Source organism: Dromiciops gliroides, chromosome 1 (assembly GCF_019393635.1).
Source record: "Dromiciops gliroides isolate mDroGli1 chromosome 1, mDroGli1.pri, whole genome shotgun sequence".
NCBI classification, from domain to species: Eukaryota; Metazoa; Chordata; class Mammalia; order Microbiotheria; family Microbiotheriidae; genus Dromiciops; species Dromiciops gliroides.
The window spans coordinates 50,992,543-51,018,832 of record NC_057861.1 but is presented as its reverse complement, the minus strand read 5'-3'; the positions used below and the strand labels follow the sequence as shown (position 1 = coordinate 51,018,832).

The 26,290-nt window shown below is 48.8% G+C and overlaps 2 protein-coding genes across 2 annotated transcripts in view; both read left to right on the top strand.

Annotated features, from left to right (window-relative positions):
* Positions 1-12,417, top strand: part of ELL (elongation factor for RNA polymerase II) — a 150,220-nt gene extending 137,803 nt beyond the window's left edge. Inside the window, exons 9-12 of the mRNA XM_043975915.1 lie at positions 3,565-3,631; positions 4,789-4,960; positions 6,043-6,087; positions 9,180-12,417. Coding sequence (XP_043831850.1) covers positions 3,565-3,631; positions 4,789-4,960; positions 6,043-6,087; positions 9,180-9,296 — 401 coding nt within the window. The 3' untranslated portion in view covers positions 9,297-12,417. The remainder of the gene's footprint in view (positions 1-3,564; positions 3,632-4,788; positions 4,961-6,042; positions 6,088-9,179) is intronic.
* A 3,664-nt stretch (positions 12,418-16,081) lies between these two features.
* Positions 16,082-25,039, top strand: ISYNA1 (inositol-3-phosphate synthase 1). The gene is given in 15 exon segments (XM_043979478.1): positions 16,082-16,310; positions 16,464-16,752; positions 17,014-17,148; positions 17,901-18,071; positions 18,506-18,667; positions 18,768-18,900; positions 20,063-20,082; positions 20,084-20,161; positions 20,163-20,258; positions 20,359-20,508; positions 21,278-21,493; positions 21,958-22,122; positions 24,129-24,242; positions 24,381-24,598; positions 24,713-25,039. Coding segments are annotated over 14 exon segments (1,998 nt in total). The 5' UTR covers positions 16,082-16,310; positions 16,464-16,620; the 3' UTR covers positions 24,921-25,039.
* Positions 25,040-26,290: the final 1,251 nt, after the last annotated feature.

Genomic DNA, 26,290 nt, shown 5'->3' with positions numbered 1-26,290 from the left:
GTCATTGTCATTGTTTGTGTTGTCGTTATTTATTTCCTCCCTTAGATCATGCTCTCTAACCATAGATGTCCCTTAGGGCTCTGTCCTGGGTCCTCTTCTCTTCTCCCTCTATACTACTTCACTTGGTGGTCTCATCATTTCCCATACATTTAATTATCATCTTTTTGCTGATGATTCTCCAATCTACCTAGCCTGCCTCAGCTGCTCATGGTCCCTCACCTCCCCCCATTTCCAATCTGTTGCCAGGGCCTGCCAATTTTACCTTTGTACCATCTTTCCAATATTGCCCCTTCTCTCCTCTGACACTGCCACCCCTCTAGTACAGGGCCTCATCACCTCAAGCCTGGATCATTGCAGTAACCTGCAAGTGGGTCTGCCTGCCTCGTATCTCTCCCCACTCTTGTCTATTCTCCATTCAGCCCAAAGTTATTTTCATGAAGGACAGGTCTGACTATGTCACTTCCCTCACCCCTACCCCCAATTCCCTATTGCCTTCAGGATCAAATACAAAATCCTTTGACGTACAAAGCCCTTCATAACCAACCCCTCTCCTTCCTTTCCTGTCTTCTTACTCTTTATTCACTCCCATATTTTTGCTATTCCATAAACAAGATACTCCATCTCTCCTCTGTGGGCATTTTCTCTTTTTTTTTGGGGGGGGGGTTGGCGGGGCTGTAGGGGTTAAGTGACTTGCCCAGGGTCACACAGCTAGTAAATGTCAAGTGTCTGAGGTCGGATTTGAACTCAGTACTCCTGAATCCAGAGCCGGTGCTTTATCCACTGCACCACCTAGCTGCCCCTAGTGGGCATTTTCTCTGTCTCCCATGCCTTGGAATGTCCTCCTTCCTCATTTCCAACTGTTGGTTGACCTCCCTGGCTTCCTTTAAGTTCCAACTAAAATTCCTTCATCTACAGGAAGCCTTTCCTAAAGCCCTGTAATTCTAGTACCTTCTGTCTCTTAATTATTCCCTATTTAGGGGGCAGCTAGGTGGTGCAGTGGATAAAGCACCGGGCCTGGATTCAGGAGGACCTGAGTTCAAATGTGGCCTCAGACACTTGACACTAGCTGTGTGACCCTGGGCAAGTCACTTAACCCTCATTGAGCCACCCCACACCTAAATATTGCCTATTTATCCTGTGAATAGCCTGTTTGCACATATTTGTTCATTTGTCCCATCAGATTGTTTGCTCCTTGAGGTCAGGGACTGTCTTTGTCTCTGTTTGTATCCCCAGTGCTTTAACACAGTGCCTGGCCTGCTTAATAAATGTTTTTTGACTGATGAAATGCAAGGTCAGCATGAGTCAATAATGTGACCCTTCAGACATTCTTTTTTTTTTTTTTTTTTTTTTTTTTTGTGAGGCAATTGGGGTTAAGTGACTTGCCCAGGGTCACACAGCTAGCAAGTGTCTGAGGCCGGATTTGACCTGGAGTTCTCCTGACTCCAGGGCCGGTGCTCTATCCACTGTACCATCTAGATGCCCCGTTTCAGACATTCTTAGGCTGCATTAATAGAGCCATCCATGTCTGTAACAGATTAGGTGATTATTCTGCTGTATTCTGCCCTGCTTACACCGTAGCTGGAATATACTATTCAGTTCTGGGACCATGTTTTAGAAAGTACTTTGACAAACTAGAGTTAGTCCAAAAGGGATCAACAGCAGGAGAGACCCATGCTTGTGACATATCTGCCACACCAGGATTGGTTGAAGGGACCACTGGGGATATTGATCCTAAAGAAGAGAAAGCTGGAGGAGAAAAGGAGCATTGTGGTTCTTATCAGCTCTGAGGAATTGGCACAGAGAAGTTGGAAGAGAGTTGTTTCTATATGGTCCCAGAAGACAATGCTAGACTTAATGGGAGGAAATGACAGAGAAACACATTTCAACTGACTATGGAGAAGTGTCCTAACAATAAAGATCTCTAGGGGCAGCTAGGTGGCGCAGTGGATAAAGCACTGGCCCTGGATTCAGGAGGACCTGAGTTCAAATCCGGCCTCAGACACTTGACCCTTACTAGCTGTGTGACCCTGGGCAAGTCACTTAACCCCCATTGCCTCGGAAAAAACAAAAACAAAAAACAATAAAGATCTCTAAATATGGAGCCTGTGGCCTGCTTTGTGGGGAGAGTGAGTCTCCTATCACTGGAGAGGTTCAAGAAAAGGTTGGCTTTCTGTAGGTTTGAGAGTGCAGTCTAGTGAAAAGAGCGCCAGACCTAGAATAAGGAAGAGCTTCATTCAGTTCCTTACCTGAGTGACACAAGCTTTGTGTCCCTGGGCAAATTGTTATCGGAATCAAATGAGAGAATGTATATTAAATGCTTTTCAAACCTGAAGCACTACATAAATATAAATTATTATGACCTACAAGGTCCCTTTCAGCATTAATACAGGTGTTATGTCCTTGTACCTATGTGAGTGTCTGTGCTGGAGTTAAATAGACTTTCTTTATGTTGCCTTTCCTGCTAACGTGCCTTCAGTCCATTGTGGACTCATCTTGCACTTCACTGGTTCTCCAGATGACAGAACAGGATCATCTGGCTGCTTCTGGGGGAAGCAGGAACAAGGTGACATCTGTGAGGCATCAATGAGGAAAGAAAGAGTTTCTGTGCATGGTTAGAATTCACTCACTGATATCTTTTAAAGGCAGCTGTGAACTCTAGCAGGGACTTTGTATTTCAATTCTGGATGTGTAGTTCAAGTTTCTATGGGTAATAAGAGTGGCCTTTCACCTGAACACTGAAAAAATGACATCCAGAAATAGGATGAAACATCATTCAGCAATCTTTGTTTGAACTGTGACTATGACTTTTCATCTGGGGCAGTCACAGATTATCCTCTTTGCCCATCTGGAGTCTATTAATTTGTTTTGTAATTCACCAAGAATGGACTTCTTTTAAAAACAAAACAAAACAAAGCAAAACCAACACTACTATAGGCATCTAGCAATATTCCAACCAGTGAAAAAATAGGAGTGGTTTCTGTTGTGTTGATTGCAGGTCACTTCACTTTGCTTCTGCAAGAAGCTTTTCCTCATACTACTTCATTTCAGTGCCTGGCTTCTGAGATTATCTCCAATTTACCTTTGTTTTTACATAGTTGCTTGTATTTTGGGTCCCTAGCACTTAACACAGTGCCTGGCTCCTAGAAGGAGCTTAACAAATGGTTGTTAGCTTCACTTGACTCTTGGTCTGTTTTCTCCTTTCCAAAGTTGAAGAAGTTGAATTAGATCATCTGTAAGCCCCCAGCTCTGACAATCTCTGCTCTCCCAACTGTGTTCTGAGCACCCTTCTAGTTATGACATTCTAGTTATTAGGATTCTACGTTGGGTGAGTGTGGAATCAAATAATTTCTATATCTGTTAATTCAGTGACCTTTGGCCTGGTCTTTGTTTCAAGTGCCCCAGTCCTAGAGCTTACCCCTATACATTTTACAAGTCACAAAATCTAAAAAGGCTCCTTCATAGGTTTCTGTATGTTAATGGTTCTTGCAGATATGTTTCTGAAGGTATTGCTCTGACGGTGCTTTGTAGGGTTTTGTCTTCATGAAATATTCTCATTCATTGTAGGTTTAAATGGAACGTGCAATAATTCCAGCGTTCCAACATCAACTTCGGAGATGCCGGACTATCTATTGTGAGTAGCTCCCTTTGTTATTTTCAGATCTGAGACTGTGAGAGTGATTACAGCCTAAGACATGCAGATTGTCCATCTGGTTATGTAAGCTAGGTCACACTTGTGTGGACTTCTTGTCACAAAGCAGTTTGTTTATTCGCCCCAAGACCAAATTTGGTTTAAAAAAAAATTCCCCAATGAAATAATGGCATAAGAAACTTAAGATGTCACGTTTTCTCCTATTTCTGCTTGTTCGGATACATATGTTGTAGTCATGCATAGCGGGAGAGAGCATAATATAAAATTCTATCTATTCCCAATAGAATTGGCAAGTTTTTGAAGAAGGAAATGTCATAAAATGTGTATGTGCATGAATTTCAGGCAGTTCAACCTGTTCTGCATTTGTCTCCTATTTAAAGTAGGAAATTGACTGTATGAGGTTAATTGGATATTTAGAGCCACAGGAGAGAGAGAGAGAGAGAGAGAGAGAGAGAGAGAGAGAGAGAGAGAGAGAGAGAGAGAGAGAGGAGAGAGAGAGAGAGGAGAGAGAGAGGGAGGGAGAGAGAGGGGAGAGAGAGGGGGGGAGAGAGAGAGGAGAGAGGAGAGAGAGAGAGAGAGAGAGAGAGAGAGAGAGAGAGAGAGAGAGAGAGAGAGAGAGAGAATGAGTTGAGGTGGGGGGTGGGGTGGGGTGTAGAAAGAACATTTGAACGTCTGATTTGAAGTCAGAAGCCTTGGGTCAGGTCTCAGCTCTGCCATTTTCTTGCCATGTCATATTAGGCAAACCACATTCCCTTTCTTAACTTGTTTCTCCCTCTCTGAACCATAATGCTGATACATCTTCCCTAACTCACAGAAATGGGAATCGATAATCTTATTGAAATGGCATCTGAGGGGACAGCTAAGTGGCACAGTAGATAAACACTGGCCCTAGATTTAGGAGGACATGCGTTCAAATCTGGCCTCAGACACTTACTAGCTGGGTGACCCTGGGCAAGTCAATTGACCCTCATTGCCCCACAAAAACAAAAAGAAATAGTATCTGAGTGTTCCAGGGATCTAGAGATCCCTCACTAGCTGATACTACTCCCATTGAAGCAGGAGCTACTCCTATCCCTGGAACTCTGCCTGCCTCTAGCTAATGTAGCCTGTGCTAACCTCCTCCTGTCTGTGTTTCTCAGAAAATACGCCGCCATTTCCTCCTCGGAACAACGTCAAAGTTATAAGAATGATTTTAATGCTGAATATAATGAGTACCGAGATTTGCATGCGCGGATAGAGAGAATAACTCGACGGTTTACACAGCTGGATGCAGAGCTCAAACAGCTTTCCCAAGGTTCAGAAGAATATGAGGTATCACTGACTGTCCCAGTTCCAGATTTGTTCACTGTGTATTTGCTACTACTACGTCCATTTAATTTGGATCATTTAAACATTTGGAGAATTGGCTTATTAACAGTAGGTGCTGGGAAATTTGAGAAGGCCAGAGGCCCCACAGCTCAGTTGACTAAACTCTACTGATGTTCCTGAGAGAAGAACAATTAGCAAAAATTGTCCAGTAGTGTTTCTGTTTAGACTTCTTGCCCAGCATTAATTACCTTGATTGGAAGCTTTAATGCATGCCAAGTGTGCCTGAACCTGGCTCCTTTGTATGAACCACAAGCCCTGTTTAAGTCATTCAATCTATGGAAATGCCAGCTATGCTAACATTTATTACCCATAGAAACTTGAACTACACATCCAGGGGCCCTAGTGACTTCATATGTCCAATAAATACCGGTTATGTGCAAGGCTCCATTGTTGGCACTGAGTAGAGACCAAAAATGAATAAGACAGTGCCGTCAAGATGCTTATGGTACAGTGGGAGTGGGAGTGAGAGCATGGAGTGGGTTTGTCATCTGATTTGGGGCCTGATAGATAACATTAGCAGGCAGATATGGAAAAGACTTGGCCGCTTTAGGTATTGGGAATGATGTAAGCAAAGACGTGAGGACAAGAAATGCTGGACATGAAGAAGGAATATAGTAAAATTCATTTTTCTTTCCCAACCAATACACGCTGACTTTCTGGCCAGATGTCCATCTGTTGATGGACTTGTGAGTAGCAGTGTAAGCTCCCCCTGCTTTTGCCTCTCCTCTTTCTCCAGTTGCCTTTCACTTTTCCTCCTTGAAATTCCTTCCCCCCGCCCCCCCCCTTTTGGTGGGTGGTAGGGGCGCTCCTTGGTTTGACTTTATGTGATTGGTCTTTTCTTCAGTCAAGTGCACATAGGGCACACTTAAAAGTGGAAACCAGGGGCCAACCTGTGGGATTCCGTTTCTGTCCCTGGTTCCTGACTAAGGTCATTAGGCTTCACGATTGTGGACAGAGGGCTGAGGGGCACCATCATGTAGCTGCAGCAGGGACTCACTTCTTTTGGGATTTTTTTCTCCCTGCAGACGACCCGTGGTCAGATTTTACAAGAATATTGGAAAATCAAAAAGGTGAGTAAAACCCCTTTATATTCTCCTCAGCAGTGCTTCCTCCTTTGCATGTGCTTTTAGTACATCCAGAGATGGGGCACCCCAAAGATGGCAATCTGGCTGGCCCTCTGCCCCAGGGCTCTCCTATACAGGTCATCTGATTATTAGCCCTCATTTTACAGATGAGGAAACTGACATGCAGAGAGGTTAAGGCTCCTTCCTGACCCGGGCTTCCACAGTAAGTGCAGCCCAGTACTTTGTACCCTACCTTGGCCTGAGATGTAGCACATCCTGCCCTTGTTCTTGGCGTTCTTGGTGCAGTGGTGATAAGAGGGAAGAGATGAGGCGGTTACAGAAGTAGATAATCTCAATACAGACCTGAACATCAGCACAGAACGTAGGTTCAAAGTGCTACATACCTTCCGGGGAGGAAGAGATCGGAGAGAGCTTTATGGAGGTCTTAGGGTGGATGTTCAGGTCCCATGGCTGCTGTTTCCTAGCTATATGACCTTGATCTTTTTTCTGCACTTCAGTTTCACCATCTATAAAATGGGAATAATCGCCCCTTTCTTGCCTTCCTCTTGGGATTATTGTGAAAGTCTGTAATCCCTTTTAAGTGAGTGTGAATGAAATCACCTTGGTAACAGAATGCTAAGCAGTGATTTACAGCCCACAGTATTTTGCTTGTTGATATACCCTCAGAAGCAAGAGGTTGTAGATACCTTCTGCGTCAGAAGGTACAGTGAGCATCCCTTCCCCCTGCCTTCTGCTGGCTACTCTTTGACTTCCCTCACTACACACACATCTATAGCCCTTCCCACACAGACTTATTTACCTCACCACCCCCCCCCCCCAATACAGGAGGCTCTTAACCTGGCTTAAGTCCATGAACTGGTTTTCTAAATAGTTTAATAGCTAGCCTTCAATATAGTTGGTTTTCTTTATAATCTACTGCATTTTAATTTTTCTCCTTTTGAAGAATGTCTGTGACACAAAAAAGGTTAAGCACCCTGCCCTAGGTTCTCTGTATCAGTATCACTTCTCCCTAATAACGGTCACTTAGATGTATATGACATGTTAATGTTATAAAGATTTTAATAATATCACCCCTGTTAGATAGTACAAATAGAATTATCTCCATTTTACAGATAGAGAAACTGAGGCTCAGAGAGGGGAAGTTTTTTACTCAAGGTTACACAGCTATTAAGTGGCACAGCTGAGAATCTAATCTAGGTGGTCTGACTGCCAGTCTTTCCACTGCATGACACTCTCTGTAAGGCGTCCTAGAAAGGTAAATTGTCATTTTATTGATTTCCCCATAATACATATGCACACACATGCTGCCATATTGTGATATTTTGAGGCTGTTCCTTATATCCACTTCTTCCCTCTGCCCCGCTCCCTCAAACCCTTTTAGACACTGATCTCTAAGAGATCATTGGCTATGCGGGGGCCCAAAGCAGCTCTCATTTGGGCTCTGTTCCTACTGAATAACTCTGGAATCATCCGGTCCTCCAATTTTAACAATTCACCAAACTCTTAGGTTTTTTAAAAACTTTCTCCAGAATGTACATATTTCAAAGATGCAATTTTGCAGTGTTTTGGTAAATCCCAAACAACAATCCCCTGAGGTGTTTTTTCCCTTACCATGATTTTCTGAGGAAGCCAGGTTATCTTTGGTAAAAAGAGCTCCCTCTGCTGCCCAAAGGTCTGTTCTATGTAAAGACCCAGACTTGTCAGGGAACAGCAGGAAAATGAAGGAAAAGTGAAGCAGGATCTCTTCTTGCAGTCCCCACCTTCCCTTCCCCACTGCCCTTTAAGAAGGTAAGAGAGATAGACCTTGATGATGGGAGCAGATGGGAAAGACAAAGAGTCTGGTGGATGGGGAATGCCCAGTGCAGGTTGTAGGGCTCAGCTGGTGAGGTGGTGGCTGTGGCCTTGGCCATTGTGTTCCTCTTCTACCATAAAGAATGCTACTGTCTGCCCTGACAAAAGGAGGAGAAAAGGATGTATTTGTGCCTCAGAAGGAGGGAGTCCTGTCACCAGCTGGATCCCACTGACACACCTCGTCAGGTGTATAGAGGGGACTCATGTCAGGACCTCCTCTGAGCCCTTTTCCACTCTCTGATTTAGAGGGGCCCTTAGAGCACAGCTCACAGATGGACCTCGGAGGTCACAAATCTCCCTTCTCATAGGACCTTAGGGCTTCCTATTTATTTTAATAAATACATTATTTATTCATTGTTAACATTTATTTATTATTTATTTTTAGTGAGGCAATTGGGGTTAAGTGACTTGCCCAGGGTCACACAGCTAGTAAGTGTTAAGTGTCTGAGGCTGGATTTGAACTCAGGTACTCCTGACTCCAGGGCTGGTGCTCTATCCACTGTGCCATCTAGCTGTCCCACATTCATTTTAAAAATGTTCAGTTACAATTCTCTCCTTCCCTCACGCCTTGAGAAGGCAAACAAAATGATATTGATTCTACATGTAAGTCACAAAAAGCATTTTCCTACAGCCCTTTCATTTATCAACATTGGGTAGCTACTGTGTGCAGGACCCTTTCCTCTCAACAGCCTAATCTAATGGGGTAGGGAGCGTCCATACTGTCCTAGCTGGTACAGTGGAGGGTCATGCTAGACTTGGTGTCAAGAAAACAAAACCTCAGTTCAGTTCTTAGCCCCGACACTTAGTGCCTTTGCAACCCTGGGCAGCTCCTTTAACGCTTCTGAGCCTCGTTTCCTCATTTATAAAGTGGGGATAATAATGGCACCTACTTCACAGAATGAAATGAGATAACACATGTAAAGGGCTTCACAAACCTTTGACATTCTCTATAAATGCTAGCTCTTGTTATCATCATCATTATCAATCATCTGTTTTAGAGACGACTGTAACTTAGAATAATAATCCCTGAGCCAGAAGGGGCCTTCAGAGGCCATCTAAGCCAACTCCCTATTTTACGAAGAGGATCTGAGGCCCAGAGAAGGTAGAGGGTTTGTCCAGATCTGTTGTCCTCCCTGGTCCCAGACCCAGACTACTCTTTGGCCATGGAATTCCCTCTGGGACTGTCACTAAAATGCTCTTCATATTCTCTCCCTAATCTCTTTCAGACTAATACTAACTACAGCCAAGAAAAGTACCGTTGTGAATATCTGCACAACAAACTGGCTCACATCAAGAAACTGATAGCAGAGTATGACCAGCGGCAGCTCCAGCCTTGGCAGTGACCTGTGCACTGGGGAGCATTGGGGCCTGGGGCGGACTTCTGGCTGGCCGTGGTTCCGGAGCAGCCACCATGCTGAACTGGCTCCTACCGGGCCAGAGGCAATTCAAGCTTCACCCTCTTGGTGTGTGTGGGGAACAGGGGAAAGTTTAAAGCAAAAGAAAATGCATCTATTTAACAAAAAGTAGATAAATAAAAGGAAAACTCACTCATTAACTTCCAGGGGAAAACATGCAGGGGAAATACTTGGTTTCCATAGATTTGAGTGAGCACCAGGTTGTCAGCCCCTGGTTGGGCTGCTTATGGTCCTCTGGTTCTTCTTCTGCTCCCCCCTCCCAGGAAGTGGGGGTGCCACTGGGGGGGCGAACTCTTGGGGCCCAGTCACCAGCCTAAAGAGCATCTTACTTATATGCAAGCTGTCTGGGCACCTTGCACAGGATCAGCTCCTGAGCCCCCATGGGGGAGCAGGCATCTCTCCAGACATCTCACTGCGTGGCTTCTCAGAGGGCCCAGGCCCAGAGCTCAGCTTCATGTTTACTATTGGAAAATGCTCCTGCCGGCCCTGAGCCCTGGGAGACCAGTCCCTGAAATGCCTCTCCTTTGGTGACCGGCACCTGTCTTCAGCCTGCATTGCGAGCTGTCTCCACTGTTCCAGAGGACTCTGAGATGTTTGTCCAACTTTTCTAGTTTTATATGAAGATGGCCAATTTTATTCCTTGCTAATGAGACGATGGTCTATTTTTGTATGAGAGAAAATGCATCTTTTCTAAATCCGTGCCTCTCCTCCCTTTTGGGCCAATGGTCTGGATCCCTTTCCTTTGTTCTAATTGCAGTATTACTAAATCGATAGAGGCATTATTATTATTATTATTATTATTATTATTGTTATTGTTATTATTATTTTGGTGATGCCCTGTAAAAAAAAAAAGAAGAAATGCAAGCAGCTGGAGGTATATTTAGAGTTGGGGCCTTTGGTTTTGACCCCTTCCAAAGAAGCAGCAGGCCCTCAGCTCTTGGAACAGAAAGAGATCTGGCCGAGATCGATAGCATTGTCCATCTCCCTAGATCCTTGTTCCAGACTCTGAGCCCTGCCGTACAGGTCTTCAGGGAACCCCTGTGAGCTCAGCCCTGGGGGCAGGGCCCCCACCTTAAGTCTCTGGGCTTACCTCCTTAATCCCTTCCCTCTCCCTTTCTTTGACTACCCCAAAGTATTCCTCCTTCCAGTCTTTCACCTGCTTGGTGAGGGTTTCTTTGCACTAGAAAGTTCCTTCTCTAGGGGAGTCTGTTGCCTGGAAATAGCCCCTCCTTTTCCTTCATGTCCAGCTCAGTTCCCCCAATTCCCCTCCCTCCCAGACTGGCATTGTGCCAGATGGCCACCTGAGAAGCAGCTCTCTCACCCTTCCCATGTCCTCGGGTCTGCCTGATTCCTGGCTAGCCTACAGTGGGACCGCCCTTTGCTGGGGATGGCTGCTTGGTTAGTTTGTTGACCCCGCCTATTGGGATTCATTAAGATTCTCTGGCTTCCTCAGATAGGAAATCTGCATTAGCAGGAGCATACCCTTCAGGTTGTATGCAGTCAAAACTGTAACACATTTCTGTGTCTAGCCCTCTGGCTCCCTGAGCATCTAAAGACAGAACCTTTTCACAGAACCAGACTTCACTGTTGAGATTTGGCCTGCATATGATTGGAAGGAGGAAGATGCTTGAGTGTCCAGCATCCCTGAGCTGACACCTGTCCCTAGAACAGGCTCCTGCCCTTACCTACCAATATCCTAGCTAATAAGCTAGAAAACAGTCTGCCAGAACCAGTGGCAAGCCACAGTGCCCCATGGAGGCAGAGTTAGTTACCCATGACGTTGGAGAAGGGGGCCCTTTTCCCCAGATGGGCTTGCATGGAAGTCGGCTCCATGGCAGGTGGCTCTGCTTTGATGACTTTAGACTAATTTCTTAGCCCAAATGAGTAGAATTCACTGACGTGTGAGGGAACTTCCCACATAGGCATGGTGGTGTTGAAGGGCCTTGTTTAGAAATTTCATGCCCCCACGTTGTGAGCACACCCTGATCCAGAGTGGTACGGGTAACTTAATATTTTCTTTGGAAAGGTCTGACTGGTAGCACCAGTGGTGTCCAAGTTCATCCCATAAAGAAGAACCTTGGCGGGGCTAGGTGGGCATTGTACTAAAGGATTACACCTGTATTGGGGTTTAGGATAGGGTGTCCAAAGGGCACAACCCGGGCTTTGAGAAAGATTGTTCAGGTACCCAGCCAGGGTCAGGGTGTGTCCAGCCATGGGCATTTGGGAGGTTGCTGCCAAAATAAGTTGTAAAGACAGGTGGGTGCCCAGACAGTTGCCTGCTGTGGGCCTTGTTTCCAACCACAGCTTCCAAAGAGCTGGTATCATTTGGGCTGCAAACAGGCTGACCTGAGTGTGCCTGCACCCTTCTCCCCTTCCCTGCTTCTGGAGACTGCCTGGGTCACTTCAGAACCAGCATTCGAATCCTCCCGCCCACTTGAGCAGGCTTTGGGATTTAGATTTGCTGTTGGGGGGGGACGGATAGGAAGAGATCGTAGTCTTCATCCATCTGCTCGGAGGATATTTTTGCAGACAGAATTGTATACAGAGAGTTGTCATCTACATTTACACGTATATTCTGGAACTTAGAGAATTGGAATATAAAACAGAGAAATATTTAATGAATTCAAAACTGTGAGACCCAATTAGCCTTCAATGAACTTGCTTCATTTCTCTTTCAGACTATCACAAGCCATGGTAGTCAGACCTGCCTTTTTACCTTTTGTTTTGTTTTCTTTTAAGGGATTATGAAGCTAAGGAAATCTGTGCTATTTGGGTTAATATAAACCAGTTCTAGGTGATTCCGTATGATCTAACTTATTGATACTGTGTTTCTACTTTGTAATATTGTACTGTGGAGAAAACCGATTTTGAGCCATGGAGTTGGAGTTTACAAAAGCTTTCAAGTTTGCCAAAATGTTACAATTGAAAGGCTGCCTAGTCTTCAGCTTTCCTGATGTTTTCTTAAAGAGCTAGTGTCCTTTTTGTACACTGAAAAGGTGAATGCTGATTTTGCAACATACAATAAAATTCACTGTATCTGAAGAGAAAAGGTCTTGGTTTAGTTTCTTCATTTAAACTCTGTGGGGAAATTCTGCTAACTCTTCCCAAAGCACCCTTCTGCCGCCAAAAGCAGTTGATCTTTTGCTTCTTTCTTTTCCTTCTCAACCCCATGAGGGCTGTAGGCCCAAACTGACCATTCAGAAGTCCTAAGAAGGGCAGGGGGAGTGGGGGTGGGTATCTGCAGCAGGTGAGATCTAGGAGGGGCATTTGAAGGTGATGTCAGCCGCAGTGGAACCTCAGAAAGCACCTAACCCAACCCCATTTTATAGATGAGGAAACTGAGGCCCAGATCATAAAGCAAGTTATTCGATGGCCTTGGAGCTAGACCCCAGGCCCCCTAACTCCACAGCCTCCTTAGGATTGGACAAAGCTTCCCTCTGGAGGCCCTAGTTCCTTCAGCCTTTCCTGTTATTCCTGTCAGTCTTGCCACCAGGGTTAATCACATCTGCCTTCTAGCACCCTTAACCCCGTGTGGGGCTCCCTTCTGCCAAGGCCCCAGGTCACAAAGAAACCAGCTAGAGGGAGTTCTAAGAAAAGCCACAGGAATGATGTGTTGGGCTAGGAGCGGCTAAGAGCAGCCAGAAATGAAAAACTGAATTGCCTGTGCTAGGTAGGGTGGGAGTTCTGAAGACTTTTGGGGAGTGGGGTGGGGAAGGTCACTGGAGAGCCAGGATGAGATTTCCAGAAATAGCTCCCATTTTCCAGCACTTCACTGCCTACAAAGTGCTTTCCTCACAAGGACCCTTGAGGGGAAAGCCTTGCAAGAATTCTTTCCTTTTTACATAGAAGCAAACAGGTTTGGAAAGATCTGGGAACTTGTAGATAATAAATGGCAAAGACAGACCAGGTACCTCTGTTTCTGTTGTCCCTAGCTGGAGGCTGGAACCTGGGCTCTTGTATTATCATGCACTAACCCTGCTTCCATAAATCTTAACCTTTGCCCTTGTTATCTGCCTGGGCCCCCTGAGTCCCATAGCCAAGGGAGCACAGCAGGACCAAACTGTTCATCTCCGCCCCCCACCTCCACCCCCATAGCCCAGGGCTCTCACTTTACATGTTGCAGGTCTTAAAAGGTGGAAGTATTGCAGGTTGAGCCTTAGGGAAAACTTTGGATTTGGGGATTGGCTCTTCTTGACCCTTGAAGAAATCATATCCCTCCTTTCTTACGTAGCCCAGTTTCTGAACCCTTCTGTAAACCCTTAGAAAAGGAAGGTTTAAGCTGATGAAATTCCTACTTGACCCCAGACAGCAGAACTGGGACAGCAAAACTTCCTAGGGGTGGAGGTTACTAAGAGGCAGACAGAGGGCCATTTCTAGATAAATATAATTTAAATATGCAAATTTATAAGCATATTTAGGGCCCACCTTATCAAACAAACAGCTATTGGAAAGTGGAACAGGCCTTTTTTTTGGGGGGGGGTGGATGAAGATTGAACTCCTTTTAATTGGAGGTGTTTAAGCTAGGGCTGGATAGCATCCCTGTCCCCTCCCTGCCCCCAGCTCTAGAGCACTGCTTGCATGTGAATGAGATGGTCCTAGATGACTTCTATGAATCCTTTTGTTTTTTTAGGAATCATGGTATATTCATGTTTGGAGGGATAGCCAGGCTTAGATGTGTGGCCTTGGGCACATCTCTAGGCCTCAGTCTCTTCTATCAAAAAGGCTAGCCTGGGGCAGCTAGGTGGCCCTGGAGTCAGGAGGACCTGAGTTCAAATCTGGCCTTAGACACTTGACACTTACTAGCTGTGTGACCCTGGGCAAGTCACTTAACCCTCATTGCCCCACCAAACCAAAAAAAAAAAAAAAAAAGCTAGCCTGAGCTCTGAAGTCCATTGAATTTCTGATATTCTATGATCTTTGAATTCGTTTTGGGGATCAGGGAAGGAGCCTTCTTGGAAGTGGTGATATGGAAGTTGAACTTTAAAGGTTGGGGAAGATTTGGTCCATCCAAGATGAGGGCCAGGGGTGGGGGCATTTCAGGCAAAGGAAACAAGAAAAGCAAAGCTATGGAGAAGAGAGCATGGGCATGTTTCCAGGGAACAGAGGGAGTTTTATCCAGTTAGTCCTGAGCTCACAGGAGGGGAGGTTGAAAGAGATAAGGCTGGAAAGGTAGGTGGTCAAAGGCCTCAAAAGCCGGGCTCTGAGGCATTTTAACTTAATCCAAATACCATTCCAGGGGTGTTTCCATCTCCCACTAAGTTGGGCCTATTCAGACATGTCCCTTGGAGATGCTGGCTTTGTACTGCTTCCTAGCACTTTATTGGTTGTCTCCAAGGGAGGGTTGGCGTGGTAGTGGCTGTTGGGACATAGCCTTTCCTTACAGGAATGGGCTCGGGGTTCACCCTTTTTAAAACCCTAAAACTCTCCAAAGACGTGAGGTGGGGGTTGGGGGGGGAGCTGAGATAGGCTGGGCCAGGAGTGGGTCCAAAGTCCCTGGCCCCAGGAGGTTTGGCTCCTTTACATTATGAGGCAAACTCCCCCAAGGTCAGGGAGAGGGGTCAGATTATCAGGCAGCTGGGAGGAGGAAAGGTTTGGCAGTGGAAATTTACCAACAACTTCCTGCCTAGCCCCTGAACTAACATCCATCCTGGGTGGTGAGAAGAAACAGGCCGGAAATGAAAGGGGCTCCCTGTCCCCTGCGGCCTATTGAATGCCTAAATTCAGCACAAGAAAGGGAGATTCCCCTCCCCTCTCCTGGATCTTTTCCCTTCTCACTTTGTCCTTTGCTCACTGTTGGAGGATCCCTAAGGCCAGAGATAAGCCAGAATCCTAGAACCAGCTTGGTCCTGTCCAGTTCTAGTCTATGGATAACACCTGTGCTTAGGCTATGTGGCCTTGAGCAAGTCACTTCCCTTGGCGGAGTTTTTGTATCTATAAAATATTGGGCGAGTTTTCTGAGGTACCCACCGACCCTAATAGTGTTCTTCTTTTTCTGGATTTTGTTTTGTTTTGAATGATTCTAACTCCTATGTTCTAAAGGTCCCGTTCAGCCTCTGACATTCCTGTGTTCTACATTTCTAAGATCCTTTCTGGTTCTGATATTCAGGGTTCTAAGCTCCTTCCATCTGACATACAATTTAAGGTCCTTTTCAGCTCACATGTGTATTCTGAGATTCCCTCCCAACTCTGAATAGAGCTAACTGATAGAAGCACCGAGGAAGCCAGTCTTAGTACAGGCACTCCTGCAATTAGGAGAAGTTGGCACAAGTGTATCCCTGGGGAGGAGCTGGGTCTTCTGGCCCACTGAAGAAGGCTCAGCTGCTGGGGTTGGTTTGCCCGATGTCTCCCTCCCCCAGGCTCAGTGGAGATAAAGCCTTCTCCCTGGGAGCCAAACCCAAGGGATGCTTCCACCAGGCCAGCTGAAGAACCAACCCTTCCCATGGATACTGCCCCCCTCTTTTCTCTCCTCCCCCACTGTCCAGCAATCCATGAGTTCTCTCGAGGCTGAGCCTGGCACCTAGCACATTATAAGTTGGTGCTTCATTAGTGTTGTTGGATTGGAATGAAATGTTGAATTACACTCCCCCCCCCTCCACAACCCCTCTGGCTTTCCAAAATATCCACTTTGGGCCCAGGGCCAGCATGGAAAGTTTAGCCCCAAAGGCCATTTGTTTTCCAAGTTCTCCGGAAGATGGGTGGTGGATGGCTCCAGAGGCAAGCCCCCCCCCCCTGTTTCTGTGAGACTCTCCCTGTTGCTGGAGCCTGGTTCTCACGCCTGTTATCAGCTGTTGGATACAGCACAGCTGAGGGGGCTGGGGACTCCCTGAAGCTGGGGAGCTGATAGCCCTTCCTCCCCTCTAGGACCAGCCACGGCTGACTCTGGTCTGGGCTGTCTGCCCCTCTCCTACCTGCTCTCTCCTTCGAACCTCATAACTCTGGGAGGTAGGTGGTATTCTCCCCCGGTTTGCTGATGGGGGAAACGCCCAGAAAGTGACTTGGCCGAAGAATGTAGAGCTAGACGACCTTGGGGACCACAGTCCAGCTCTCTCATTTTGGATATGGGGGACACTTGTAGACCCACATTTCTCTCCCCAGGCTCACAGTGAGTTGCTCGCACAGCCCAGCCCAGCCAAGCGCCGAGGTTTTTCTGGGCTCGGCCTCCAGTTTGGGAAGGCGTTCACCATAGTTTACTTGGGGTCGCCCCTGAGGAGATGTCTTCCCATCTCTGGACTGCCTTTTACCCAGCTGTGAAATGGGAACAGTTTCCTTAGTGCTCCAGCTTCTCTGCTCCAATCTTGTCCCTGCCACGAGGTTCTGTGTTCATGTCTTTGTTAGCTGGAGTTCCACGTCTCCATCTGCCCCATCTCCCCTAACTCCAGCTAAGGTATGGGAATTAGAGAGCGCCCAGCCGCGTGTATGGGGGAGTGAGGGGGCGGTGTCAGGTGGTGTTAGGAATTGGGCACGATCCAGAGGAGGCATTGGAAATCCGGGAGTAAGGGGTGTACCTGGGTGGGGGGAGAGCAAAGGTTTCAGGGGGCTGGCGGGCCCAGGGAGCAGCTTGGGGATGGAAAGTTTCGGACGAGGGGTAGGGGGCGGGGCGGAGCTGGCCGGGGCGGGCTGGCCGCCTTTTTTCCCCCGGGCCCAGAGCCGGAGCCGCCCCCGCGCGCCCGCTCACCCCGCCAGCCGGACCCCAGAGACCTGCGCGTCCCATGTCCCCAGCTCGGCCAGCTGTCTCCAGCCAGGCCACCGCCGCCACCGCCGCCGCCGTGCCAGCCTCCCGGTGAGTGGGAAGCCACCGCGGGCAGGCAGGGGAGACCGTTCCCCAGCCACCTGGAGGAGCCCGGAGCCCGGAACCTCGGCCGCCCAGCAGGGCCCTTTCTCCGCCTCCTCTCTCTCCCTCTCCCTCATCCTTTCCCACACCCCTTTCATCCCGCTTCCTTTTTTTTCTTCCTTACTTTTCCCACTTCCCTCCTCTTTCTTCTCCCCTCTCTTCCCTCCTCTTCCTTTCCCTTCCCTCTTCGTTCTCCTTTTGCTCCTCTCCCCTCTTCTCTCCTTTCCCTTCCTCCTCTCCTCTCCTCTTCTCCCCACTCCTCTTCCCTCCTCTCTGCTCCTCTCTCCAGACTCCTCCCTCCTCCCCACTGCTCTGTTCTCCCCTCTTCCTCATTTCCTCGCGTTTCTGTCCTTTCCCCTCCTCCCCCAGACCCTGTGGGGGTGTGGCCTGACATCTCCTTCCCTCTCCAAACCCCACCCCTAAGCGCCCGCGCGAACTGTGTGCTCTGCCCTAGGATACCCAGAGAGAACATTCCGTCCCAAGCCCCTTACCTTGAAGGGGTGTGGTGCCAGACTGAGCCAAGTTGAGGCTCCATCCCGCCCACCCAACCAACTTGCTTTGTCCTTCTAGTGTACCCAGCTCTGCCAGGACTGGGTCACCCTGTCCCAGCATCCATCCATTACGGAAGGGGCAGGGGTGGGGCTGGGAGGGAAGCTGGGGTCCTCGTGGAAGTGAGGCCAGTTTCATCCCTACCTTGACAGGCTCCAGTCCCCCTGATCTCCCAGGGAGCTTCTAGGACCTCAGAGACAAAAGTAGAGATGGAAGAGACCTTTGTGGTGGAGAGCCCAGATGTCACCTATGGGCCTGACTTCATCCAGGCCCACTACACGTACCAGACAACCCGTGTCAGCCAGGATGGAGGCCGTATTAAGGTGCACTGAGTCCCTTGCCTCCCACTACCCTTGTTCCCAACAAGACAATCAGTCCCAGAGCTCCTTTGGGAGGGGCTGTGGGAAAACAGGGCCATCAAGGATCATCCTGGGATGAATTGGGGGATGGGAGGGTGGGGAAGGTAGGGTCCCAATAGGTTGGGAAGTGGGGAGGGGACTTTTCCAGACTTGGAACCAAGAAGTTCTAGGCTGGATTATGGGCTTGGGGGGCAGAGAATCCTTAACCTGGAGTTCAGGGAATCCTGGGATGGGTTGAAGAGATATCTTAGATCCTAGGAAGGATGTAGAAAGGAGGTGTGGGGGAGAGAGGTGGCCCAGGTCAGGATGGGGCAGAGCCTTAAGAGAAGTTAAGAATGTTTGGTTCTCCCTGCTTCCCCCTTGCTTTTTTCTCCCTTCCTTTTCCCCACACACAATAGGTGCGCCCCATTTCCACCCATTTCACGTTTCGTACTGAGCGGAGAGTGCCCCGACTGGGGGTCATGCTAGTGGGCTGGGGTGGAAACAACGGCTCCACGGTAACCGCAGCTGTGTTGGCCAACCAGCTTAATCTCTCCTGGATGACCAAGACTGGTAAGAAGGTAAGAACCTCAGCTGGCAAGAGATTGGGGGGCGGGGAGTCCGGGGACCTGAGGGGCCTGGGCTCTAAGCTACCTGCTACCCTTCCTTCTCTGCCAACAGGAAGCCAACTATTATGGTTCCCTTCTTCAAGCTGCCACAGTGAGCCTGGGCAGTGATGACCATGGCAGAGACGTCCACGTCCCCTTCCGTGCCCTGCTGCCCATGGTCTCGCCCAATGACATCGTCTTCGATGGTGAGTAAAGAGGAGATGGGGCAAGGGGGGAAAGATCACGGGGCAGGAAATCGGGAGGCCTGGATTGTAGCCCAGGCTCTGCCCCCAACTTATCACTGAGACCTTGGAAGGAGTCACTTCTGAACTCCTCCAGAAGGAAGGGCTGGATGAGCTCATCCTGTCTATGACAATCTATGTTCTGGGCTGCGAGTGTCGGTCTCCTGCTGGATGGAGGTGGCCTGGTGAGCTGTAATGGCTTTGGAATCGGAGACAGAGGATGCAGGCTCAGATCTCTCCTCTGCCACTTGTTTGTTACCTGAGTGACCTTGGACAAGTCACCAGCCCTCTGGACCCGAGGGTTCCCATCTATAAAACAATAGGGTTAAACCAGGTTCCTTTTGGCTCTAAATCTATGACCTGGTGGTCTTTCCATCCAAGTGTATCAGAACCAGTGACCCAGAGGCTTCCCAGACCCCCTCGTCTTACTGAGAGATTGGAGGAATGGGGCCGAGGGTAACCTGGTTGTGAGGTTACAGAACCCAGAACCAGAGCTGGAAGAGGCTTGAGAACAGGGAACTTTAAGAGCTGGGAGGAACATGAGAGGTCATGGAACCACAGCTACAGGGTTGGAAGGCACCATAGAGGCCAATGGTCCAACCCCCTCATCTTAATAGATGAGCAAACAGGAACACAGAGAGTTTGTCAAGTGCTTCAAGCTTAGAGATCCTGGCGTTATGCAGCTAATAAGTGTCTGAGCTCCATCCTAACTCTACACTGCCTAAATTCAATCCTCTCATTTATGTGAGCCCCCCACCCCCAGCCCTGACATCCTGGGTTCTAAGGGCCCTCCCAGCTCTGACATCCTGGGTTCTAAGGGCCCTCCCAGCTCTCATATCCTGGGTTCTAAGGATCCTCCCAGCTCTCATATCCTGGGTTCTAAGGATCCTCCCAGCCCTGACATCCTCGGTTCTAAAGGCCCTCCCAGCTCTGACATCCTGGGTTCTAAGGGCCCTCCTAGTCCTGATGCCCTGTGTTCTAAGGTTCCTCCTAGCTTTAACATTCTTTGTTCTAAGGACCTCCAAACTCTGACATTCTAGTTCTAAGGTCCATATCCCTATGAGCTGGAAGGAGCTTGGGGGAGGGATGACAGACTGAACAGTGACACTATCTGGGGCCCCCTCAGGCTGGGACATCTCTTCCCTGAAACCTGGCAGAGGGCCATGCAGCGGCACAGGTGCTGGATTGGCACTGCAGGAACAGCTGCGGCCACAATATGGAAACAGCTGCGGCCCCGGCCCTCCGTCTACATCCCCAAGTTCATTGCAGCCAATCAGGAGAGTCGAGCAGACAACCTCATTCCCGGCTCTCGAGCCCAGCAGGTGGGTGCCCTGGCTCTGGGCAGGATCTGGGGAGCACTGGGCTGGGAGGATTGTGGTGGGGACCCCATGTGACACTTGGCTGTTATACTCCTCCTGGTAGCTGGAGCAGATCCGCAGGGACATCCGTGAGTTCCGGGCCAGCAGTGGGGTGGACAAGGTCATCGTCTTGTGGACGGCCAACACCGAGTGCTTCTGTGATGTGGTTCCTGGGCTCAATGACACAGCTGAAAACCTGCTTCAGGCCATTGAGGTGAGGACATAGCATTGAGAGACCCCCCCCCCCCAAGGAGGGCACCGGCCTGGCTCAGGAAGCCGGGGCAGGGAGGGGGCGTGCAGCTTGGTCTGGGCTTGCTGGTATTAGAGAAGGACCTCTGGGATGAGGATCCAGAGGACTGCTTCTAGTCCCATGTTCCCCAGGTCTGGGCTTGGGGGAGGTTGGATCCAATGATTTCAAACGTCCCTTCCAGCTTTGACCGTCCCTTATTCATTCATTCATTCAGCAAATGTTCACCGAGCATCCACTGTGTACAGAGTCCTGCACTCAAGTCTTAGGGGGATAAGGCATAGCTCCTGTCCTCATGAAGGATATACTCTAGAAAGGGGATAAGAACCCAAAATGGAAAATTAGGGTGCACAGTAACTATGGCACCTTAGAGTGTGAAGGGAGAAAGGGATCTTAGAGAAAACTTCCTGAAGGAGGTAGTGTTTGAGGTATAGTCTGCCAGAAGTAGTGAACCATCTCAAAAGGTCTTCCTAGCTCTGACATCCTATGTTCTAAAGACCCTGTCAGCTCTGATGTTCCATGTTCTCTCAACTGATATTCTATGTTCTAAGGACTGTCCCAGCCCTGACATTCCATGTTCTAAGGGCCCTCCCACCTCTGACATCCCATGTTCTAAGGGCCCTCCCAACCTCTGACATCCCATGTTCTAAGGTCTCTCTTAGCTCTGACATCCTGTGTTCTAAGGAGCTCTCTCCATTCTGACGTTTTCTCTGTTTTTTTCTCTCACTCACAACAGCGGAACCTGGAGGTGTCTCCTTCTACCCTGTTTGCAGTAGCCAGCATTCTGGAAGGCTGTGCCTACCTCAATGGTGCTCCCCAGAACACCTTTGTGCCAGGTGCAATAGAGCTAGCCATGCAGAGACGGGTCTTTATTGGAGGAGATGATTTCAAGTCTGGCCAAACTAAGATCAAATCTGTGCTTGTAGACTTCCTCATTAGTGCTGGCTTGAAGGTAAGAGGGATGGGCAAAACCTGAACTTCAAAGAGGGCAAGAATGTCACAGTTGAGCCCGAGGACTGACTCAGTACAGAGAACATAGAATGTCAGAGCTAGAAAGGACTTTAGAACCTAGAGTGGATACAGACTGTTAGAGGTGAGAGGGTCCATATCACATAAACCCACCCCTAGTTTATAGTTGAAGAAATAGACCCAGGAGAGGAGAATTTACTTCCCTGCCCTGCAAGGTCAGTGGCAGAGCCAGAACCTCAACTCAGGCTGCCCACATTGCTGCTTATGGCTCTTTTTACTTCCTTGGATGTTGACAGGTGGTGATGGTGTGGGAAACCAAGCCATGAGTCACATTCATTTCCGGATGGATGTTGGGGATGGTGGAGAGGGAGGACAATTGGAATGCAGTGAGGAGAGGCTTATAGAGCCCTCTCCCCAGGCAACCCCATCGCCATCTCTTTCCTGCAGACTGTGTCTATTGTTAGCTACAACCACCTGGGCAACAATGATGGCCGGAACTTGTCAGCTCCAAAGCAGTTCCACTCTAAGGAGGTCTCTAAGAGCAACGTTGTCGATGACATGGTGCAGAGCAACCCGCTGCTGTACGGGCCTGGGGAGGAGCCCGACCACTGTGTGCGTATGAGCAGAAATCGTGCAGCTAGACTGTTACACATGAGCTGGCATTGGGGGCCCCCACAGTGAATAGATGTGTATGTGTGAGTGTACATGTAAGACCTGGGACCTCTGTATGTTCATGAATATGTGAGAACTGGGGCGTGTGTGTACATGTACTTGCGTGGATATACTAGCCAAGCAAATCCCTTCATGGCTGTGACTGGTCACATCAGGCACTCTGCTAAGCACTTTACAGATATTAACTCATTAGATCCATACAACAATCCTGGGAGGTCAATGATATTATTATCCCCATTTTACAACCGAGGCAGGCAAAAGTTAAGTGACTCGCCCAAGGTCACATAGTACATATCTGAGGTCAGATTGGAACTCAGGTCTAATGACTACAGGGCCAGCACTACAGTCACTGCCTCAATAATCCAGGGGACAGGTGATGAGGGCCTGAATTTAGGTGGTAGCTGTGTGAGTAGAGGAGAAAGGATCAGATAGAAGTAGAAATGCTCAGATTTGGCAGGGGATTGGGTATGGGATGAGAGAGAAGGAGGAGTCTGGGATAATGCCAAGGTTAGATACTTGGGAGACAAAAAGACAAATAGGAAAATTTGGGGGAAAGAGGGGGTGTTCTGTCGTGAAGACATTGAGTTTAAGATGTCTCTCGCAGCTGGTGGTATAGGACTGAAGCTCAGGAGAGAGAGTGGGACTGGGTGTAGACCAGGTCTGGAGTTATCTGTACAAAGCTAAGAGGTACACCCATGGGACCAGAAGAGGTCACTGAGGAGTGTAGAAGGAACAAAGGAGGGGGAAACACCCACATTTAGGGGGATAATATGGATCATGAACCCGCAAAGGAGACCAAGGAGCCGTCAGAAACGTAGGAGGCAAACCAAGAGGGAACAGGGTCACATGAAGACCCAGAGAAGAGGCAGTGTGCAGGAAGAGAGGGTGGCTAGCAGTGTCACATGTAGCCCCCCTCGAGGTCTCTCTGACAGAGACTAAGAAAGGAGGAGAGAGTGGGAGATGAGGTCAAGGGCTTTTGAGGTGGAGAGATGGGGAGAGAAAGCTCACATCAAGTGGTCTCAGTTTTCTCAGTAAAGAGGCAAAGTCCTCAGCTAAGAGACATAGGGGGAAGGGAGAAGTACAGGAAGCTCAATTCTGTGGGGAGTGAGATAGGGAAATCAATTAGGGAGGGATAAAAAGATTACCTTTCTGCAGTGAGGGCCCAGTGGAGGCTAAATAATGTTCATTTTGTAATGTACCAGGAGGAGGTGGGCAGTGGACCCAGGGCTGAGGTTTAGCAAGAGAAGGCCCTCAATAAGAGAAGGGGCCAGGGAATTCAAGAGCAGAAGACAATATAGAACTGAAATAGTGTCTGGAATAGCGAATTTGAAGTCAGGGAGACCCACACTCCAGTCAGTCAGGATACACTTACTGAGTACCCACTGCCAGGCACCATTCAAAGGATACAAAGACAAAAGTGAAACAATCCCCACCTCCCATATACAATGGGTGTGTGATCCTGGGCAAGTCATTTAACTTCCTGAGCCTCAGACCAAAAAAAAGTACTTTGTAAACCCTAAAGGTTTATATATAAATATATATATACACATACACACACATATTATACATATGCATGTGTATATGTATGTATATTTGTATATGTGTGAGATATATAGTGTGTATATATATATGTGTATATATGTATATATATACATATACACACACACACATACATATATAGTGTGTGTATGTGTGAAATGAACCAACATGGATTTAAGTGGCTACTGTGTGCCAGGCACTGTGTTGTTAGGTGTGTCAGAGAGGAGACTTGAACCCAGGTCCTCCTGGCTTCCCCCTAAAACCACACATCGCTGATGGAGCTGGCTCTCTAAGCATTAGCCCGCGCTGTCTCTCTTCTTGTAAGTGACATTATGATGATGCCTGTGTCCCCTCTCACACAAAAAAGGACAAGCCAAGATGCCATTTCTACTCCTGTTCCTCTCCAGGTTGTGATCAAATACGTCCCTTATGTGGGGGACAGTAAGCGGGCTCTGGATGAGTACACATCAGAGATCATGCTTGGGGGAACCAACACCATCGTCCTACATAACACGTGTGAGGTACGGGGTGAGGGGTCAGTTCTGGCACTGCTGGGGTGGGGGGGGCTGGGAGGGGGGCCCCCCTCCCCATGTCTGCACTGCTCCCCCCTCCTCCTCTCTGTTCACTTGCCCAGTGGGGCCTTTGCCTTGTCTCCACAGGACTCTCTCCTGGCCAGCCCCATCATCCTGGACTTAGTGATCCTCACTGAACTCTGCCAGCGCATCACCTTCTGCACTGACAGCGACCCCCACTTCCAGAGCTTCCACTCGGTCCTGTCCATTCTTAGTTTCCTCTGCAAGGCCCCGATGGTGCCCCCGGGCACCCCCGTGGTCAATGCCCTCTTCCGGCAGAGAAGCTGCATCGAGAACATTCTGAGGTGAGAGCCCACAGGGATCTGGGGAGGGACTACCCCGGGTGCTGGGCTGCAGGAGGGGGCTGGGGAAGGCTCTCCTCTCAGCCAGGGCTGATGCTTTCCTTCCTGTCCCCTCAGGGCATGTGTGGGTCTTGCACCCCAGAACCACATGTTGCTGGAGCACAAGATGGAACGTGTGAGCAGTGAGTTTCGACGTGAGGGTGCTGAAACCCCCACTTGCCCTGTGCCCAGGAAGAAGGGAGTGGCAGCTTCTTCCCCCAATGGTTATGTGGCTGGCACCAATGGGCATGCGCATGCTAGTATCCAGCATGCCCCTGCCACCTAGCAACCTTGGCATCTCCACCAATGATTCCTGCCAGTCTCACCCCTTACCACGATGCCCCCCCCCAGGCTGTTAATCCAGCCTCTCCGATCACAATAAATCTGGCAGCAGAATGGCATCTACTCTGAGTCCTTGGCTGATTCTTTTCCCAGAAGCCCCCTGGATGGCTGGAAGGCCAGCCTCTCCCTTCCTGTCACTCTGTGAACTAGACAGCCAGGGAGAGGTGTCCAGCTCTTAGGTTCTGGGATGACACCAGGAGGAAGGAGACGTAAACTCCTCTTCCAGGCTAAGAAACGGGATGGCCTGCCTCAGAAAGGACACCAAGAGAGGGGCCCCGGGAGACCTCACCCTGCCCCCATGACCCCTCCCAGGGAGGCTTGAATTGGGAGTCCCACCCCTGGGGTTCAATCCTGGCCCTTTCACTTACTCTGTGACCTTGGGCAGATCATTTGACCTCAGTTTTCTCATCTGTAAAATGACCTTTCTAAGGTCCCTTCCAACTGATCCCACCCCCCTGGATCACTCCATCCTATCTCGTCCCCATCCCCCCCACCCTTACTTGGCAGCCTCAGCCTCATCCCAGTCCTCCAGCACCTTGAAGCCATCTCATCAGGTCTATTTACAACGATCACACTGGATTCGCACAACAGCCCTGGGAGAGAGGGGGTGCTATTATCTTCCCCATTTTACATATGAGGAAACTGAGGCAAACAGGTGACTTGATTTGAGCTGGTGTCTTGAGACTGAAGTTGAACTTGGGTCTCCCAGGCTCCAGGCCTGCTGCTCTTATCTAACTGTGCCATCTAGAACAAATCTCAGCTCTTCCCCCACAGCTCTTCTATCTTCACTACCCCCAACCCCTAGCCTCCTCAGGGCCCAATCTTCACTCCTCTGGGACCCTCCCTCCCAAGTGTGCTCTGTCCTGCCCATCTTCATCGCTGTCTCCCAGAAGCCTTGCCTCTTTTGGGGTTACTCTTCTTTCCCCCTAATAAATCAGGCCCATGGCTCTTGGTCTGCTCCTCCACCACAATCCCTGCCCCTGCTTTGAACACCCCAGTTTGAGTTCCTCAAAATACTTTATCGCCTGGACTTCCTCTGTCTCAAGTCTTCCCCAACCAAGCATAGAACAGTCATTCCTTATGACACTGTATGGCATTTTAGACTGCAGGGTGCTAGGTTTACAGTGTAGAAGACCCGAATTCAAATCCTTCCTCAGACACTAGCTGTTACCCCAGGAACATTAAGTAACCTCCTTGGGCCTCAGTTTTCTCATCTGTAAAATGGGAAGGGCTGGACTTGATGGCTTTTAAGCTTCCTTTTAGCTCTAAATTTATGATTCTATGATTTCCCCCTGCCAAAAAAAACACCCAACA